Source organism: Pongo pygmaeus, chromosome 7 (assembly GCF_028885625.2).
Source record: "Pongo pygmaeus isolate AG05252 chromosome 7, NHGRI_mPonPyg2-v2.0_pri, whole genome shotgun sequence".
Lineage (NCBI taxonomy): Eukaryota > Metazoa > Chordata > Mammalia > Primates > Hominidae > Pongo > Pongo pygmaeus.
Window position 1 is genome coordinate 80,642,324 of NC_072380.2, and position 18,785 is coordinate 80,661,108.

General features: G+C 37.1%; 1 protein-coding gene and 1 pseudogene across 8 annotated transcripts in view; one reads left to right on the plus strand and one right to left on the minus strand.

The window, feature by feature from the left end:
• The window catches only part of C7H8orf34 (chromosome 7 C8orf34 homolog), a 542,145-nt gene that overhangs the window by 171,038 nt on the left and 352,322 nt on the right, over window positions 1-18,785 (plus strand). For all 8 annotated transcript variants that reach the window (XM_054499542.2, XM_063668844.1, XM_054499543.2 and 5 more), the window contains one exon: window positions 14,137-14,309. In XM_054499542.2, coding sequence (XP_054355517.2) covers window positions 14,137-14,309 — 173 coding nt within the window. The remainder of the gene's footprint in view (window positions 1-14,136; window positions 14,310-18,785) is intronic.
• On the minus strand, window positions 17,853-18,248 carry LOC129043046 (small ribosomal subunit protein uS8-like; annotated as a pseudogene).

The following is an 18,785-nucleotide window of genomic DNA, read 5'->3' on the forward strand; positions in this document are numbered from 1 at the left end:
CTCTTGGCTTTACCCTCTGGAAGTTTCTTTCCTTTTTGTTAACCTCTTTGGCCACTTCTAAGAGGGCATTGGAAAAGATGCCTTTGAGCAACTTCCTCAGCTTACTTACTTACTGTAGAAAACTGGGGGCCCAGAGGGCTTTTTATATCTGAAACAGTTTCAGCCGCTTTAACTCCAGGCTGATGCTTTTGTCAATGAAATTGTCCCAAATAATTTATGGATTTCCTTTATATAGTTTGATTCCTCTCCTCTTCTTATGTGAAAAACTATATCCACAATTATTTTTAAGACAAGCCTGTTTTTCTAGATTTAATTACTGGTAATTTAGGTGTTGTGAAACACCTTGAATAGGCACCATTTCAGTTTTTTTCAGAGGTCTTAACAAAGGGTCTTATAGTTACATCCTTGATCTCTTCTTTACCCGAAGGCCGTATCTTTCTGGCAAGGCCGTGAATTTAATATTTTCACAAAGATATATATCAATCTTAAACTATTTGTCTAGAAAGACCAGAGATAAGAAACTCAGCCAGACTCTTCATGTTTTTTTCTGAGTTGTGCTTGCAAATTGACCAGTTATTTTCTAAGCTCATCTATTTATTAAAGACACTCATCATATGTAGCTAAAATCAAGTGGATAATATTTGCAATACTTTTCCTTCTTGCCCAATTTTGAAAATTTATTAGGTTCTCTTTCTATCTTCCAAGTTATCATAGATGATAGTTTTACCAAACACTTTAATGGCGCATAACACTGGTCTCCATTTTTCCAAACTTTCATAATAATTTTCTTACATTTTTATAGCCTCCCTTGCAACTATATCCCAAAATCAATGGCATATATTTTGGGCTTTTATTAGTCAACACTCTACTTCTAGGATAAATTTCTACCTCATTTAGCCATAGCTACATACTAATTTACTCCAAAACTCAGTGGCTGAATACAATAAATATTTCTCCTACTTTCCTGGGGTTTGGCTGATTTAGGCTGGTTCTTGGCTGGATGGGCTCAACAGGTCTCAGTTGGGCCCTCTCATGTGTCTAGAGGTTGGCTGGCTGTCGGTTGATATAATCTGGGCTTGTCCAGAGTGACTTCAGTCTGTTCCAAATATTTTGCATCTGCCTTTTGAGACTGGCGGACAAGCATAGGTGTGTCTTTCTCAAGAGGATGACAGAAATGCAAGAGAGCAAGTAAAAAAATGCACGGCATCTGGAAGCCATGGCAACAAAAATTCAGACTTGCAGACAATTTGAATGGTGAATAAGACAGGGTTTTATTGGGTGAAAAAGGAAGAAAAGGGGGAAACAGGGACTCTCGCTAGGCCAGAGTCCCTGCTAGAGTGCTTCCTGCCTCTCAGTTCGAATTGCAGTTTCCACACAGGAAGAGGAGGGGCCAGGTTCCTCCCTGCTGCAAATGTTGTGAACTTCTGGGTCTCCACCCCAGTGCTCAGGCCAGATGGAGTTTTTCTGGGGACCTCTCTCCCACCTGGCTGTCTTCCCCCCTCTAAAGAAGTACATCTAACTGCTGTTAAAATAAGGATAAGGATAAAGACCAATCTTAACTGCTTCCTGCTGACAGGGGGCACTGTGTTGCGGGAAAACGGCAGTCAGAGCTCCCTCAGAGGCCAATCTAAGGGTTCCAGCAGAAGGGGCCATTGTCAAAGGCTCTGGCTGCATGACTGCTTGGAGTTTGATTGCCTGAAGGCAAGAGCAGACAAACTGGGTTATTAGAAAGCATGTATCAAAGCAAAACAAGGGGAGCTAAGGACAGCTCAAAAATCCCAAGGCCTTTTAGCAGTGTGCACAGGGAGAAGGAAGACAAAAGCCTTCTGGCAAAAAAAAACTTTATCCTTTTGCTGGCATGTTGGGCTTCTGGGTTCCCTTCCCCTGAGCTCAATCCTAAGCCAACCCATTTAAGACTTGGGAAATTAAGTTCTCCCAGTTTGGAGGATGCACTGAAGTGTGTGTCTCATAGTACAGAGACACAATTACCTGCTTGTGAAGAGAGAACCATGGAGGAGAAAGAAAAATGAAGGCATTTTTTAAAGGAGTCCCAGGGATTTGGGATGCATTTGAAGGGGGTACAGACTGAAGATGAATGGCTAACCCATCTAGAAAGAGGGGAGCAGGCATCCCTGGTTCCCTTCTCTTCCTAGCAGATACCTGGGGTAAGTGAGGGAGAGAAGGAAGAGCATCTTCTTTCCCTCTTTCATCCTTGCGTGCCTGAATCCTGGAGACCATGGCAGATGCTGTCATGGGTGTCAAAGTGACTTGCACCCATGAAGCAGGGGGCCAAGGGGGTGGAATCATCTGCTTTTATCCACATACATCCTATCTCCCCTGCTGTCAGTAGCCTCAAATTTCCTAGGACTCATTTATGCCATAGATACTAACGTGGCCTTTATCCATGGAACAGGAAGCTTGGGCTTGGCTTAATTGGCAGGAATCAGCCATGCTCACCTGTGCTGTGCCTTTTAACATCTGTCGTTGTCTGCCTCTGGATCCTGTAAATCCAGTTTTTTTCTTAGGGCTTTGACCCAAAGCTTGGAATTGAGTCTGGGACAAAATGTGCCTTGAGGAGTTGCATGCACTCCCTATTGTAAGCCAAATACCAAGGTGAAATTGCAGAACTGAGTCCTCCTCCCCCAAGGGAGAGGAAAGGATGTCTTATGATAGACCCAGAAAACTGGTAACTATAGTTATGCTTGTAGGATTTGGGTGGATGGTGCTTGGCTTTGGTTAGCTCCCTTGGTCTTACTTTCCCAAAAGGAAACCTCTGAGGGATGGGCATCCTATTTATCCCATCACCTGGCAGGATTTGCAGGATAATTGCTCAGAACTAGAATATTAACCCAGGTTTTTACATTAGCTATTCCTCTTATTCTTTTGGAGCTGCCATCAGAGATTGCTGGTTGGTTCACAGGAACAAGCAGGGTTAGTCTAAAATGTAGGTAAAAACTGAAAAACAACTAGTGAGTTTAGAACTTAATGACAAATGTATGATAAGTTTTGAAACATGATTTCTGTCTTTCCTGTCCTCATTTATATTGAGAAAAAAATCATAATAGAACCGAGTTGTTTGCAAAATAGACTTTAATCTTATACTTGGCCTGATTATTTGCATAAAGTGCAGCAAGAATAATTATTTCTACATAGGCCTTTTGGATTGGCTTTGAGGGAACTCTGTTCCCCCCAAGGAATCTCAGATAAGGCCTTTAAAGCCCATCCAAGCCATGGGTTGGGTATTCTCCAATACCTGTGAGTTGTGTGATCCTCTTCCCTTAAGGTCTGAAGATAAACTTGGATCTCCTCGGCCTGTTAGAAAGTAACATTCTTCACTGACAATATGTCAGGAACCCTGTACAGGGACTGCATAGATGAGGGTATGAGGCCAGTCTCCCCAATGGGCTTATATTGGCTCTGCAAGTTGAGATTGACTCCTTAAAGGGAAGCATACTTTTCCAGTCAAAGCCTTGGTAAAATAACCACTTTCTCCAATTGTGTCCTGTTGCAAAAGAAAAATGGATTCTTATGGCACTGATGCAAACAACTATATTGCTGTTATAAATAATTTTTGGTGCTGCCAAAGAAATAGCACTCAAACATAAATTTGATTTTCTCAGCAAGGCAATTTTTACTTCTATAGAATGGTGCACCTCATGGATGGAGCAATGGTGAGAGCACACCTGAACAAGGGAGGAGAATGGGTTTTTATTCCTGATGCAAGTAGCTCCTACTGCTGTGTCATTCCCCTATTGACTAGGGTTGGGCTGCACAGTCTAAGCTAATTTCGAATGGCTATTTTAAAGAGAGCAGGGGTGCTAGTTGGAGTGGGGGCAGTGAGTAGTTTGGCGGGAAGGACAGTTACAGAACAGGTGACTAAGGATGAGTCAGGATGGAGCAGGTGAGCAGCGGTGACTCAGGTCAAAGCAGATGACCAGGGGAACAGATATGAATTACTGATTAGAACTGGCAGGAAAGTTTTTTACTGAAACTAGAGGCAAGGGGTGAAGAGAACCAGGAAGTTAAATTTTAAAATGGAGAACAGAAAATAAGAGGGCTGAACATACTGACATGCTGATTCTTTGAAGAGAAACTTGGGGTTCACTATATTCAACAATGCCATAAGTTAAGAATACTCATGGATAGTTTCCAAATTCTAGAAGAACCAGGCAGAGAGAAACAAACATGCTCCAAATTTTGTTTGTAAGAGTATAACTTACTCAATTATTAAAGGCTGTAAATAGTTCAAAATAAGCTTCCTTGACTCTGAAAAACAAAATATGGATCAGCAATATTCGAAGCAAAAGTCAAAAAGGTTGCTTCAGCTTTCTGATTTTAGTCCATTTAGTTAACTCTGGTTTTGCTTGATATTTGTGAACACTTCATCTCTTTATGAAGTGTTTTTTTTCTTTATTCAAATGTCACAATCTTCAAAGTTATCAGAAGCCTGTATTTGGGAGCACCTGTTAAATTTCTATAGCTTATTCTCAACCATCTTTTGAAAAGGATTAAAACAAGACAATAATTGTCTGTGAATAGCAAAATGTCCAGGATAGTTACAGTTAGAAACACAACTGACAAAGAAGTTTGGTTATCTTTGTGGTTTACCATAACTTAACATAACAATGTTAATTATGATTGATAGCATATACTTAGACATTAGAATTTTAGAAATCCCATACAATTTTGGAACATACATTAGCATTATTCACAAAAATATAACCTAAAGAAGATTGAACATCATTTTGGCAATCCCGTGTACCTAAACATGTTAAATAATCCTGTTTACCTTTCTTTCTGGATGTTTCAGGGGCCCTTTGAACCATTCAAAAAGCCAGGTGTCAGGGAAAACAATTCTGAAAATGAAGTTTGATTTGGGGAAGGCTGTCAAATATGTTCGAGATTTAAAACACCTGATATTATGAAATAGAATTCCACATTATCATAAATTATTTTGCCAAAATGATGAATCAGAAATTTTAAATAAGTAAAAACCTTTTCTAACCTTTTATAACTAAATATAACATATTTAGTCAATATGTTCACACAGAGAACCTCTTCTGCAAGATTAATTTTCAGAGTTCTTCCACCACTTGTTTGAACTTTTAGCTTTTCCTATCTAATTTAAAGCAGTCCTTTAACCCTAGGCAAACATTTACGTTTCCATACCTTCTTATAACCTTTTACCAAAAAAAAAACCACCACCAACAAATTTTACTGTTCTTACACACCTTGCATGTATATCTGTTTCCAGTAGTCTCAATTACATGTTATCATTGTAACTCCTAGCAATATTTCACTTTAAGGTAAAACTTGGTAAGTTGCTTTAATTGTGTGCTAAGTGCAGCCACGGTTTGACTCCAGCATAATTAAGGGAGTGATTAGTTCCGTATGTCCCCAGGCCTTACCAATTGTGAAGCCGGCACATCAAATAGTTTCAAAACCAAAAAAGCAGTTTGTAACCTCAAAACACTTAGCAAACCTTTCCTCTGACCTGCATATTTTAGTTCACCTCCATTACATTTTAATGATCCCTGCATTTTACCAATAACCTTTAAGGCTGTTTTTATTTCTGAAAGATTAAAGTCACATGAACTGAAAGGTACCGCAGCTTTTAGCTTCCCTTGAAAAAATACTTGATCCAAGCACTTGTCTTTCTTTAGGCCAAATTAATTAGGAGCTCTTATTACAGACATCATACACAGTACAAAGACATGAAGAAGAAAAACTAGTTGCTGGGTGGGATCCTTGAAGAGACAGGGCTAGGAGTACCTGCAGATGTCAAACCAGAAAGGAACTTATTCTCAAAAGTAGGGTTGCTAAACAAAGCCTTGCCACCGGAGTTACAAGCCATGCCCTCAGGATGTAAAACAAGACAGAGGCTTGATTTCACAATCAAAACTTTGCAGAGAATATAAACAGTGATACTTGTGGGGCCTGGCCTAGTAAAAACGTCTTCTAAAAGGAATAAAAAATAAAAGTTAACTGCTGATGGGGTAGAGAAGGAGAAGAAAAAAACAAACAGCTTAAATATGCCTGGTGAAGAACCTCTTATTCTTATGCAAGTGGTTCCTCCACCAGGAGAAATGCTTAATTACTGTCCCATGAAGCTGAACCCCTTGTTCAGGGAAGGGGAACGCAGTGGCAGCACATGGCTGGGAACCAGCCAGCTGGCTGTGTGGGACCTTTGGGCCATGTGATCCCAGCCCTAGCAGGGAGCAGGGAGTGGCAGGGAGCTGCTGCTTGCCGGTCTGTCCCAGAAAAGGAAGGAAAAGGCCATGAAAAAGCCCGGGAGTGATGAGGGGTGGGGGTATGGTTTCCGCTACCCTCAGAAGTCTGAGGATGAAAAGGCTTAGAAGCAACAGGAAGAGATTTTGAGTCCCCATTTTACTCACCATTTCTCAAGCCCCATGATGGGCATCAAAAATGTTGCAGGACTTTTCCTTAGTTCAGTTAAAGATGAGGTTCTTTGTCCCACAGCCATGAAAATTCAGGCTCGCAGACAATTTGAATGGTGAGTAAGACATTGTTTTATTGGGTGAAAAAGGAATAGAAGGTGGAAACAGCGACTCTCGCTAGGCCAGAGTCCCTGCTAGAGTGCTTCCCACCTCACAGTTCAGATCCCAGGTTCCACACAGGATGAGGAGGGGACAGGCTCCTCCCTGCTGCAAATGTTGTGAACCTCTGCGTCTCCACCCCAGTGCTCAGGCTGGTTGGGGTTTCTCTGAGGATACCCTCCCATCTGGCTGTCTCAGATGCAGGAAGGTGAAGAATCAGGGCCATTAAGTCTATCATTCTGCCACCCACTAATGGTATTATCATGCAAGGCAAAGGCTCCAGGCAACCAGGGATCTGTCAACGTGTACAGGGCAGCTGCTTGCATCAGCTCCCTCTTATTTTTAGTCTGGACTTGGATTTCCCTTCTGATGGTTTCCCTTCTTTTCCCACAAGTTCTTTTCTCCTAAGCTTTGCATTCAAATGATGTCTTGTTCCATTTCAGCTAGAAGTATTAAATATTTTGAAGAGTGAGTGCTTTCAGAATATCCAGCCCATAATATGAGGAGAAATAGCAGTGCAAAAATTATTAAAATTATTTATTAAGATAGCGTATAATTTGCTTTTCTAGCCTATAGGACATGGCGACCTGGCTTTTGTGACTGGGCTTTTGTAGTCCATAAAATTTTTTCTATAATGGGTCTTATTTTCATTCAACAGTGTTAACAGTTATCCAAATAGTTGGAGTTGGGGTATTTGTGGACCAGGCAGAAACACAATAAGAGAAATATGAGAAAATAGAAGTTCATCAAGGAGGGGAGTGCAATTTTATAGTAGGAGATAATTTTAAGGATTATGGGAATCAGCAAACAAAATGAACAGACGGGAATGGAACAGAAATGAGTCAGAATGAGAAAGCCAGCATTGAAACAATTGAATAGTGTATACATGTTCAATATACTAAGTGCACATGATAAAAAGTAGTTTAATTCTTTTAATTAGCTAGATTATTATAATCATTTCATGCTATATATGTACATTAAAAAATCACATTGTACACCTTAAATACATACAATTTTTGTCAGTCATACGATTTTCAAAAAGTAGTTTAATTATTTGGGAAGCCTTTCTAAGTAATGTAGGAATAGAACCTGAGTTCTGAGATCTGACCTCACTTATTTAGTTTTTTTTTTTGTCTTTTTCCTGTAATGCCTACAGCCTTCCCTTTTTTCCTTCTTTCTCCAGCTGCTCTATGTAAATTATATGCTATGAGATATAGAAGATAATTTCTCATCTTCACCACTTAAGTGTGGGTAGATACAAATCAGCAAGATTGGCCTGTGTTTCATAAACTTTCCAACATTAACCATCTTAAAGCAGTGTAAACCCAAATGATCTTATGTCCTTGCACTCCATTTATAATTGATATTGTGAAAAGTATATGCAAACAAAGTTGAAACTTAGTAACAAAACTCGAGAGCCACAATCATCTCATTAATATGTTCTGAGTAAAATAAAAGCAATTTTATCCTTTTACATTATTCATATTACAGTTTTAACATATTGACTGGTAAGACACAGATGGTTCCAGGTTTTTCACTGAATGTAATATAAAGTTTTTGGGAAGAATGTATGCTGTTAAGTAAATATCATTAAAGATTAAAAATTCTTTGAATACTCTTTTTAACAGCTGATGTGATGTACTGGCCTTCAGCCAGTACACACAAATTGTACTATGTGTGAATCAGTTCACACTAATTATTACAAAGAATAAGAGCTAGTGGGAAACGAGCTAACAGTCTGCTTACATTACCATCTTTAATCCCTAACTTGAATTCAATGTGTATATTATTTTAAGGATGTTTATTATCTATTCCAAACATCTAATATGTTTGTGTAACAGAATTGTGTTCCAAAAACTTCCTTTTTTGAAATAGCAGGATCAAAATAATTTATCAAACCTTAAGAGTTTATAAGAAATATTTCATTTAAAAAAAATGACCATCTTGTAGACATTCTTCTGATATGGCTTAAAAATTACATTAATCAGTGTTGTCTGGGAATCATTTACATGATTTTGGTTAGATGTAGAAATACTTCGTAATTCACTGCATATGCACTGTTTTTCATTCTTGAGGATTTTAAAAATTCATTCGACACATCTTTTTGTGTTTATTTTCATGAAATCAGAATTATGCTATTTATTATGAGGGGAGCAAAGGAGTTTAAGACATGATCTCAGCCTTCCATAAACATCCAGTTTTATTAACAAGAGGAAATAGAGTCACATAACTTGGAGTATAATCAAGTGCTGTGCTGAGAACCAGTGGTCATAGTAGTTGAACTCTTGGAATAACCACTGAAAGCTGACTTCTTGGAGAGAGAGCCTAGGACAAGGTAACTACTTCCTGGATAGGTGAGCTTCTTGCTGATAAGCCATACTGCAGAAATTTGTAAGCTTTGAGAGAATTTTTGACTTGGAATGCTATTTATTTATTTATTTGAGATGGAGTCTCACTCTGTCACCCAGGCTGGAGTGCAGTGCCATGATCTTGGCTCATTGCAACCTCCTCCTCCCAGGTTCAAGTGATTCTCCTGCATCTGCCTCCTGAGTAGCTGAGATTATAGGCATGTGCCACCACGCCCAGCTAATTTTTTTTAATTTTTAGTAGAGATGGGGTTTCACAATGTTGGTCAGGCTGGTCTCGAACTCCTGACCTTGTTGATCTGCCCACTTTGGCCTTCCAAGGTGCTGGGATTACAGGTGTGAGCCACCACGCCCTGCCTGCTTTTCTTATTAAAGTTATGCTGACTTCCTTAAGAACCTCAAAACCTAGGGACCTCTATACTTGAAAGGGCAAAGGAACATGTATTTTTACATTACTAAAGAATAATTAGGATTTTAAAAGTTTATCTCTGAAATTTTAAATGTTTTTAACCCATGTATTTAAAATATTTTCAAAATAATTTTTAATTCATTTACATTTTTAAATTACTTTTGCCCTGGATTGCTGTCTGTGATGTGTTATATGAAGTGTTTAGAACTGCTTTCTTCACTAAAACCCTTTCATAAAGATCTATGGAAGGAGGTTTACTTAGCTTGATCAAATATAAATAATATAACCAAAACTCTGCTACTTTGATCTACTATGTGTAAGAAGACTATATTCAAAATTTTTCAGAGATATATACATTTTTAAAAGGAGAAAGTGCTCTTTGCTTCCATTTTTTCATCAGCACTAGAATGGGAGGAATATAAAGAGCTTTGTGAATTTAGAAAAATAAAAATAGTAGAGCCCCATTTTTCACCTGTAAAATAGTCACTTCCTAACTCCTCTGACTCCATTTGCAGCTCTTAGTATTGCTTTGCTTGTCAGCTATTTCTCACTAAATTTCTACACCAGGTGGAGTTAAACATCCCGAATATCACACCGTTTATTCTCTCTCTGTGCTCTACTTTTCAATAGCAATACATCTACCATTGCATTTGATTTCCTAGTAAGCAACCAGGAAGTTAGTTCTGATTCTCTACTGCTCTCAACTTTCTGATCATAACCAACTCTAAAACCTTTTTCACTCTTTGGCTTACAGTGCCTAAACTCATCTATTTCTGTTGTTCCCGTGGTCAATTTCTTTGTTCATTTCTTTGTTTCAAGTCCCATCTACTTTGAGCCTATAGCTAGACAAATCTCCAAGCCCAATTCTGCCCCATATGTAAATGAGATTAATAACATTGAATTAGTAATTCAACCTTTTAAATATAACATCTATAAAATAAAACTTTATAGGATGAAAATCTGCACTGTCAATTCCCTGTTCTGTTACTCTGCCCTTATTGACTACCATGTATCTATTCTTACTCAATTTGTCCATTCCACAGGGATACATCAAATATATAGAAATGACTTGAATACAGTCCACACTCTTAAATAATTGTATCTGGCTTATACACAGAATTTTATGGTTTATCTGTATCCCAAACCTCAGCATTACCCAATATACCCATGAAACAACCCTACATGTGCACCTCCTGAATCTAAAATTAAAAAAGGAAGAAGGCACAATTTATAGTGAAGTTTGGTCATGTCCCTTGGTGAAACTACCACTGCTGTATCCGGTCCATGTTGAGCTTCAGCTTCCTCTTCTCTGAACTGGTATATTTAATTACAAAACACACATGTGGGGCCATTTATATATATATAAATTTATATATAATCTTATTTTGTACTTACATGTTTGTATCTCTTCCCTCAAAATAAACAGAATAGCAATGAAAAACCTTTAGAATATGGATCATAGACTTAATACATTTAATGTGCTTCCTCTGACCCTCCCTTTAGGGCCCTAAATAACAGACAGCCTCTAGTATATCAAGCCAGAAAAAGATGCCAACTCTCCATACTCACAGTCCAAGGTAGATTTTATGAACATTCTGTTGTTGGCTTTTGATTTAGCATTAAAATTTGTGGCCGGGTGCGGTGGTTCATGAATGTAATCCCAGCACTTTGGGAGGCCAAGGTGCGTGGATCACAGGGTCAAGAGATCGAGACCATCCTGGCCAACATGGTGAAAGCCCATCTCTACTAAAACTACAAAAATTAGCTGGGCATGGTGGTGTGCACCTGTAGTCCCAGCTATTCGGGAGGCTGAGGCAGGGGAATCGCTTGAACCTGGGAGGTGGAGGTTGCAGTGAGCCGAGATTGTGCCACTGCACTCCAGCCTGGCAATAGAGCAAGACTCAAAAAAAAAAAGGCAAGTTTGCAAAAAAAAGTGGTAGATACAGGGGAACATGTTACATAAATTGTGATCGAAAGAACAGTGGGAATCAAGGGTCTGGTTTTATTCTTTTCTCATACATTGTATGAGGATAAAATGTGCTTCAAAATGAAAAATTTATTGTAAAACTATGATGAAGCATATTAAAGTAAGAATTAAAAGACACAGATCTAAGGCTTAGCTTTCCCATTTAATGGAAGTGACTGTTCGAAACATCAGATTCTTTAGCTTCCTTTGGTCTTTATGTATGATACCTTGACATTTAAAGTAATAGTACTCATTGTCGACTTAATTGTAAACATAAACACAAACTTGGGCACTTACATCATGCAACTCTACTTTCTGGTCAGTCAGGAGATGCAGAACACACCTGTATTACTTTTGGAAAGTTATGAAAATTAAAATACAAATTTTGTATACATATGTGTGTATATATAATAGTTTTTTCTCAGAGACCTCATCACTCACTGAGAATACATCCACACACAACATTTAATATACAGTGACACACAGCAATTCTATTTTAAAAGCCTGCAAAGCAGAGCCAGTTAAATTGTTTTTGTTATTCTCCAATAAAATAAGTATAGAAATTGAGAGTATTTAGTGAATTTTATAGCAATCTGATATTTGTTGAATGAAAACAGATTTAAAACCCTTGGCTTATATTTTATATGATTTTGTTTTGTAAAGATTGTTGTTTATGATTATTGATTTTCATGGTATTTTATGAAAATATTAGTCCTGAGGGTTTGAAAATTAAAGCAAAACAAATTTTTAAAAAAATGATCTTTCACCTGGGGGTGGGGGGGAAGAATTTTATGGTTTAACTATGTTATTTACTAATTCATTTGATACAATAGGCTTTATAATTCTTATCATCCCCATTTTATAGTTGGAGAAAATGAAATTCAAGGAATAAGTAACATTGTAAAGTCTCACAGATGGAAAAGTATTCTGAAGTTGTAAACATGTTTATAGATTTTTAAATTCAAAAACGTGTTCACAATCATCTGCTTTTAAAAGTAAATACAGATTTAAAATTGAACAGTATTGTTAATTTTAATTTCTGTTCTTCAAATAATATTAAATTGTGGCAGATGCATATGCCCTTCTGATTATTTGAAAACATTCATTTGATTGCATTATTTTACAGCTGAAATCCATTGTAGTGCTTTAATTTTCTGATGTGAGGAATATAAGTATAGAAAGAGTTCAGATTACTTGCTAAGTTTTACAAACACTGGTTCTAAAATGTATCTGCCAAATTTTCATGTAGGCTGGATCAATATTAAGATATCTAGTTCCTTTCTGTCACTTGCTATTACTTGGAGAAATGCTCATCAAATATGTTCTAAATCATATTTCATGTGTTGCTTTTGGTATTATATTTGTATGTTGATTATATATTATGTTGTATGTATTGTAAGATTATATTGCATTATATTCTGTACTGAAATGTAGAATATGTTGTGAAGTCTGAAGACTCAGAACACCATCTGAATTTTTATTGTTTTTATTTTATTTTATTTTTATTTTTAAGACGGAATCTCGCTCTGTCGCCCAGGCTGGAGTGCAGTGGCGTGATCTCAGCTCACTGCAAGCTCCACCTCCTGGGTTCACACCATTCTCCTGTCTCAGCGTCCCTACTAGCTGGGACTACAGGCGCCCGCCACCAAGCCCGGCTAATTTTTTTTTTTGTATTTTTAGTAGAGATGGGGTTTCACCATGTTAGCCAGGATGGTCTCCATCTCCTGACCTCTATCCACCCGCCTTGGCCTCCCAAAGTGCTGGGATTACAGGTGTGAGCCACCGCGCCCAGCCTACCTTCTGAATTTTTAAAGAATTGTTCAAGACTATTGTAATAGTAAAATTTATCACTAAACATATTTAAGCAAGGCCTATATTTTTCAGCTGAAGAGGCATTAAAAATATATTTTTCTCATTACATATTTACTGTAGAATATAGAAATGATGTTGCAATGCAAAAAGAAGAAACTAAAATTACCTGTAGTTCCTTCATTCAGATAAAGGCACTATTAAATGTTGATCTTATTTTACCATTGTTTTCCTCAGCATATCAAGCAGTTCTTTGCCCTTAGCAAGTCTTAATAAATATTAGAGAATGAAGAAATGAATGAATTAGTGAACAAGAAATGGATATACACTCATATGAATTTTTTAAACAAAAACTAGATTATACTATAAGTATTGCTTTTTAACTTGCCCTTTTTTTCCACATAATAAAAAATCCCTGGCAATACATGTATTCAGTGTTCTACTACAATAGCATTTTAATAGCTGTATCATATCCGAGTCTATGAAAACAGATTACTAACATTTGTTGAATTAGCATAACATATCTGCCATTGATATTGCCCTGTTTCGAATTTCTACTGGATCCTGAAATGTCTAAAATGCTTTGCAGTTGGAGGCAATACACCCTTTGAGTCCTATCTCTTCTTGTCCTTATCCCCTGACCCCAACTCAGTTTCCACCTGGGCAATTATTTACTATTTCCCAGCAGTGACACCAAACTCTCTCCCTGTGTGGGCCACCCTGTTTAAACACACTTTTCCTTCCGCCTTGAATGCTCATCCCACGCCTCTTTCCTGAGAGCACACATGCAGCCTTCCAAATTCAAAGCAAAGATTTCACTCCCGGGTCCTTTATCACGGTGACCTTAGGAATTAGCATAAATCACTAGAACAACCTGTCTAGTAGAGTTGGAGGAAACTGAAGTTTTTTTTATCAATTCAGAAAGACAAAAAGCATTTCACAGTCAAATCTCTAGGCAACTTTATTTCCCTGTTGTCCTGTTAATAAGAAAAAGCCATCTAAGACAGCATATTGTTTTCTTCTCTTCAGGAAACAGTGACATTTAATTCTTCTGTTCTGAGGCCCCGTGTGATTGGAGAATGGATTGGTAGAGAAGAAAATGATGCTGATCCCCTAGCTGCTGAAATGCTACAGCCTCCAATTCCAAGAAGCAAAAATGACCAGTGGGAAAGTGAAGATAGTGGCTCTAGCCCTGCAGGAAGGTGAGATGAGCTGTCTGCTGAGATTCTATATTACTAGTCATTAAAAGGTAAAGGGAAAATAAACCCAAGTTCATGGTTTTTATGAAATCCTTTTTAGTAATTTTTTATAGAAAATTATGTTAGTCTATACATAGGATAAAAACATCAATTGCTGTCTCTTAAAATGAGAGTTTCAGACCTGCTTTGGGGTTTTGGTGTTGATTTCTTTTTTTCAAATCTAGATCACCATATCTTTGATACTGAAACCAAATAGAGAATTAATTTCAAGATATGCTGCCAGTCAAGAGCTACTATAATATTGGACAGAGAGTGGCTGGCTGTTAAGAATTGGAGAGGAGGGACTTCTGATGTACCAGAAAGATATTGTTAATCATCAGGGATAATAAAATTATTAAATGTATAGTAGACCATAGGAGGCAAAGTTAATATTGACCATAAAGAGAGAGAAACCTTAGTTAGAACCATTTAAGTTTAGAGTTGATAACTATGATTGAATATATTTATTAACATTTTGTTTGTTTAATTTTTGAAACTGCTATTATTTGTAAATGTCAAAGTCCATACTTTCATTTTACTCAGACCCCTGATGCTCAAAATGGTGGCAGGAGATTTACCTTACGTGCCCATGTGCTGGTAATAGTGAATTAATGTTGAAATGTCCAGATCTTATTTATTGGAAAAACTATATTCAGAGTAATTTTTTTGGTAATACCAGTTGCAATGAGTAAAACTCAAAACAAAAATGAAAACTTCTGCAAAGTATCTGGGGTAAAAAATATCATGGGAGGCATGGCTTAGACAAGATTGCAAAAACAAATACTCATGAATGGAAATGTGACAGGAGCTTAAGCTTTCTGTGAGTGTTACCAGCTGCCCGTCACAGAAGAGTTTTTCCTATGCATAGCATAGCCACAGTAACTTGGCATTTTCTATGTTAAATTTAGCAGCAACCAATAACTATTCTTTCTCAAGGAGAAAATTGCATTTTCTACAATGTAATAGCTTTCAGGGGTTCTTTGCGGTGACTTATCACTTGGCTGGAGGGAAGGAAATTCAGAATACTCATTAATGTGCTTCAGGCCTATAGAAAATTGATTCTATTTCCATGAGAAATAACTTTTAAATTATTTAAATAGTTGAAGTGTCCTGTGTGAGGAGAAGAAAACCATTTGTAAAGATCCATTTGCCTTCTTTGTGAGATGCCAGATCAATTTCATCTGTCAATGAGGGTAATTTTTTTAACAGCAGGCTTATAAAACCTACTAGACCTTTATATTTATTCATTGGTAGATCTTTAGTTCTTAAATGTAAAATAGAGAAATGTCAACTTTCATTTTACTTTCATTTAGTCATAATAATAATCAGAACTATTTATCGCAAGTGTTAGTGCTTCTATTTTCTTCCTAGCTTCAGTGAGCTCTTATTCCCGCTTGAATACTCAATAAGGGAGAACTTTTTCTCTGATCCTAGTGGACTCCCTTACCTAGAAAACTCAGTCCATGAACATGTCTCTTAAATGTTTGTCTTAATTTTTTTCAGCTTTATGTTGCTCTGTCTTTAAATTATAAATTGAGGTATTACACTATGACAGGAAAGAGCTGGTGAAATTCTGCCCAGATGCCCCCATTAGAGTAGAAAGAATACATGCATATCTGAATTAAATTTCAAGAACAGCAGTAAACTATGGGCTAGAAACTATATTTTCTCCATCTTCTAATACAAAACAGGATTTTTGAATTTATACCAGCAACTCACACAGCATTAGATTTGATTTGGATCAAGCAGAAAGGGTTGGAGAAAAACTTTTAATGGCTTCAGAGTCTGTAACTATAGTATTAGCTTTTACCCTTAAATAGAAATGAACCTGAACTACACTTTAATGACCAACTGACAAAATCATATCCTAGACTCCTGAAAGAGAAAACTTAATTTTCAAGCATGACTCCATCCGTTTTTCACCCCACCCTCTCCACTGGGGCTGGCATATTTTTGTTGTCGTTTGACATCTGTTACATGAGTGACAAAGGCACAGGCTGACGCTAGGCATCTGCTAAATAAAGCTTATTCACAAGAGGAACGGTTTATAGTCTTATCTTTATTTCTTGCAGCCTTTCCTATCTCAATTTTTCTCTATTGTGTATTAAGTCTTACTCAAATGGCTGCTACAACGCTCCATCTTTGCTACATAGCCAGCTTTCCTTTTCATGCAGAATAATAGATACATGATAGGCTAGAGTTTCACCATTAGATTAGAGGGAATTAAATAAATGGCATAATAAACCTTGAGAGTCTTATGGGTAGAAGCTTACCCCCTTTTTTTAATGATGTACTGTATGTGAACTTCTTTCCATAAGTCCCCCAAATATGACATTGTATGAAGAGGTCAACAAGTATGTTACAAATAGCTTGATACAAATGACACCTGAAGCATTAAGTGCTGGTTAGAAAAGAAATTGTGAGGGTGGTAAAGGGAAACTAACAGACTAAGACAAGAGATACTAACATGGAGTCCTGCCACATCTCTCTTAGATTCTCAAAGCAGTTCAGAATTACGAGTACTTAAGAAAGAAATTAAAGCATTTGAGCAAGAAAAGTGAGAGGAATTCACCGGAGAGGTGAATGTGTTGGGAAATGATTGAAGGCTTTCTGTGATCGTCAAATCCTACCAATTGGTATCAATTGCTATGACTTGCCTAGCTATTTAGTGGGAAAACATATACATTCATTGCACATTTAGAGTTATTAAAAATAATCCCACATTTATAATATAAATGTAAACAAAAATTGAATTTAATAAGCCTATATAATCTTATTTTAAGCCATCTTAATTAAACTTTGCAATAGCTGAGTAATGGATTTTCTAAAATTACTTATTAAATTGTAATGTGAATTTATAAATACGTTCATCAAGCCTTGAAGCCTAATGAAGTTCCTCTAAAGCCCATCACCTTATTAAAACAAAAATAATATCCATAAATACTGTAGATCTGGTGAATTGGCTTTATTTCTTAAGTGAACACCGTTGTTAGATTGAAAATAGGTCATAAAATAAAGAGAAAATTTTATAATTTAGAAATGTGTATGAAATATTAAAATAAAAGCTAAATTCACTTCCCATTAAGAAGTTTTCTTTCCATTAAAGCTCATAATTACTTCTAACATACCTGTGAATAAAACCTGGAAATGGTGCCCTTCCTCTTAGAATTTTTTCTATTGGCAGAAAGAGACAAGCAGTAAACAAGTGAATATACAAATATATGCCATAAACTCAAGTAGTGATAGTTATGATGGAAAATATATCAAATTTAGTAATTTAGAAATAATCTAACATGGAAATTTTAAGCATAAATAATTTTGATTGACTAATATGTAATCTGCCCAAGAAACCAAAGAACAGAAGCCTTGAAATATCTAAAACACACAAAAATTATACCTCATAACTTATAAATTTCTCAATTTCTTTTTTCGTACAAGTTTAATCCAAAACAAATTTCTTTTTGGTTTCCCTCTGAGGCATTTTATTTATAAGCATGTATTACATCCCTAGAAAAAGAATCCCGGGATTTTCCCTCCTGTGTGTCTTCGTCTTACTTCTTTGTGGTCCACGATGCCAGCTGAGGTTGTCAGTACAATGAAACCGAACTGGTCAGATGGGAACAGATTATGCTGCCATTTTTCTAGATCTTTGAGTTGCACATGAAACCCGGGGCTGATCACTCCACACTTGTTTAGCCTGCCTGTGAGGTTCACAACAATCTTCCCAGCTCTGTGATCATCAATGATTTCAGATTTACCAGTGTAACCATGCTTAATCATCACAGTGAGAAACCGGATGACGACTCTGGAGCATGGCTTGATAAGAACCTAGTGTTTGTCTCTCTTTTTAGCATTGTGGATGCTCCTGAGAATATCAGCCAAGACATTCATGTGCACCATTGTGGCAGCATGGAAAGATGGCAGCTGAAAGAGACAAATTTCTTTCTTTCTTTTTTTTGAGACAGAGTCTCACTCTGTCACCCAGGCTGGAGTGCAGTGGTGTTATCTTGGCTCACTGCAACCTCTCCCTCCCACCTTAGCCTCCTGAGAAGCTGGGACTACAGGTGTGCCCCACCATGCCCAGCTAATTTCTTTTAAATTTTTTGCAGAGATGGGGTTTCACTATGTTGCCCAGGCAGGTCTTGTATTCCTGGATTCAAGCAATCCACCCATCTTGGCCCCCAAAGTGCTGGGATTACAGGTATGAGCCACCAGGCCTGTTTAAGACAAATTTCTTTTTAAAGCCAAAAGAGCATTTAATTTCAGATCATTGATGAAGTCATTTGGACAGGTTGAAAGTTTTCTTTTTATTTATTTAGTATTCATTTGCTTATGTTAATACCAGGTAATGTGCTAGATATTGGATAAGACTGACATGACAAAAAATCCTAGACTCAAAGGAGTTGCTTAAAAGTGGAGGAGAATGATTTTTAAAAAGTT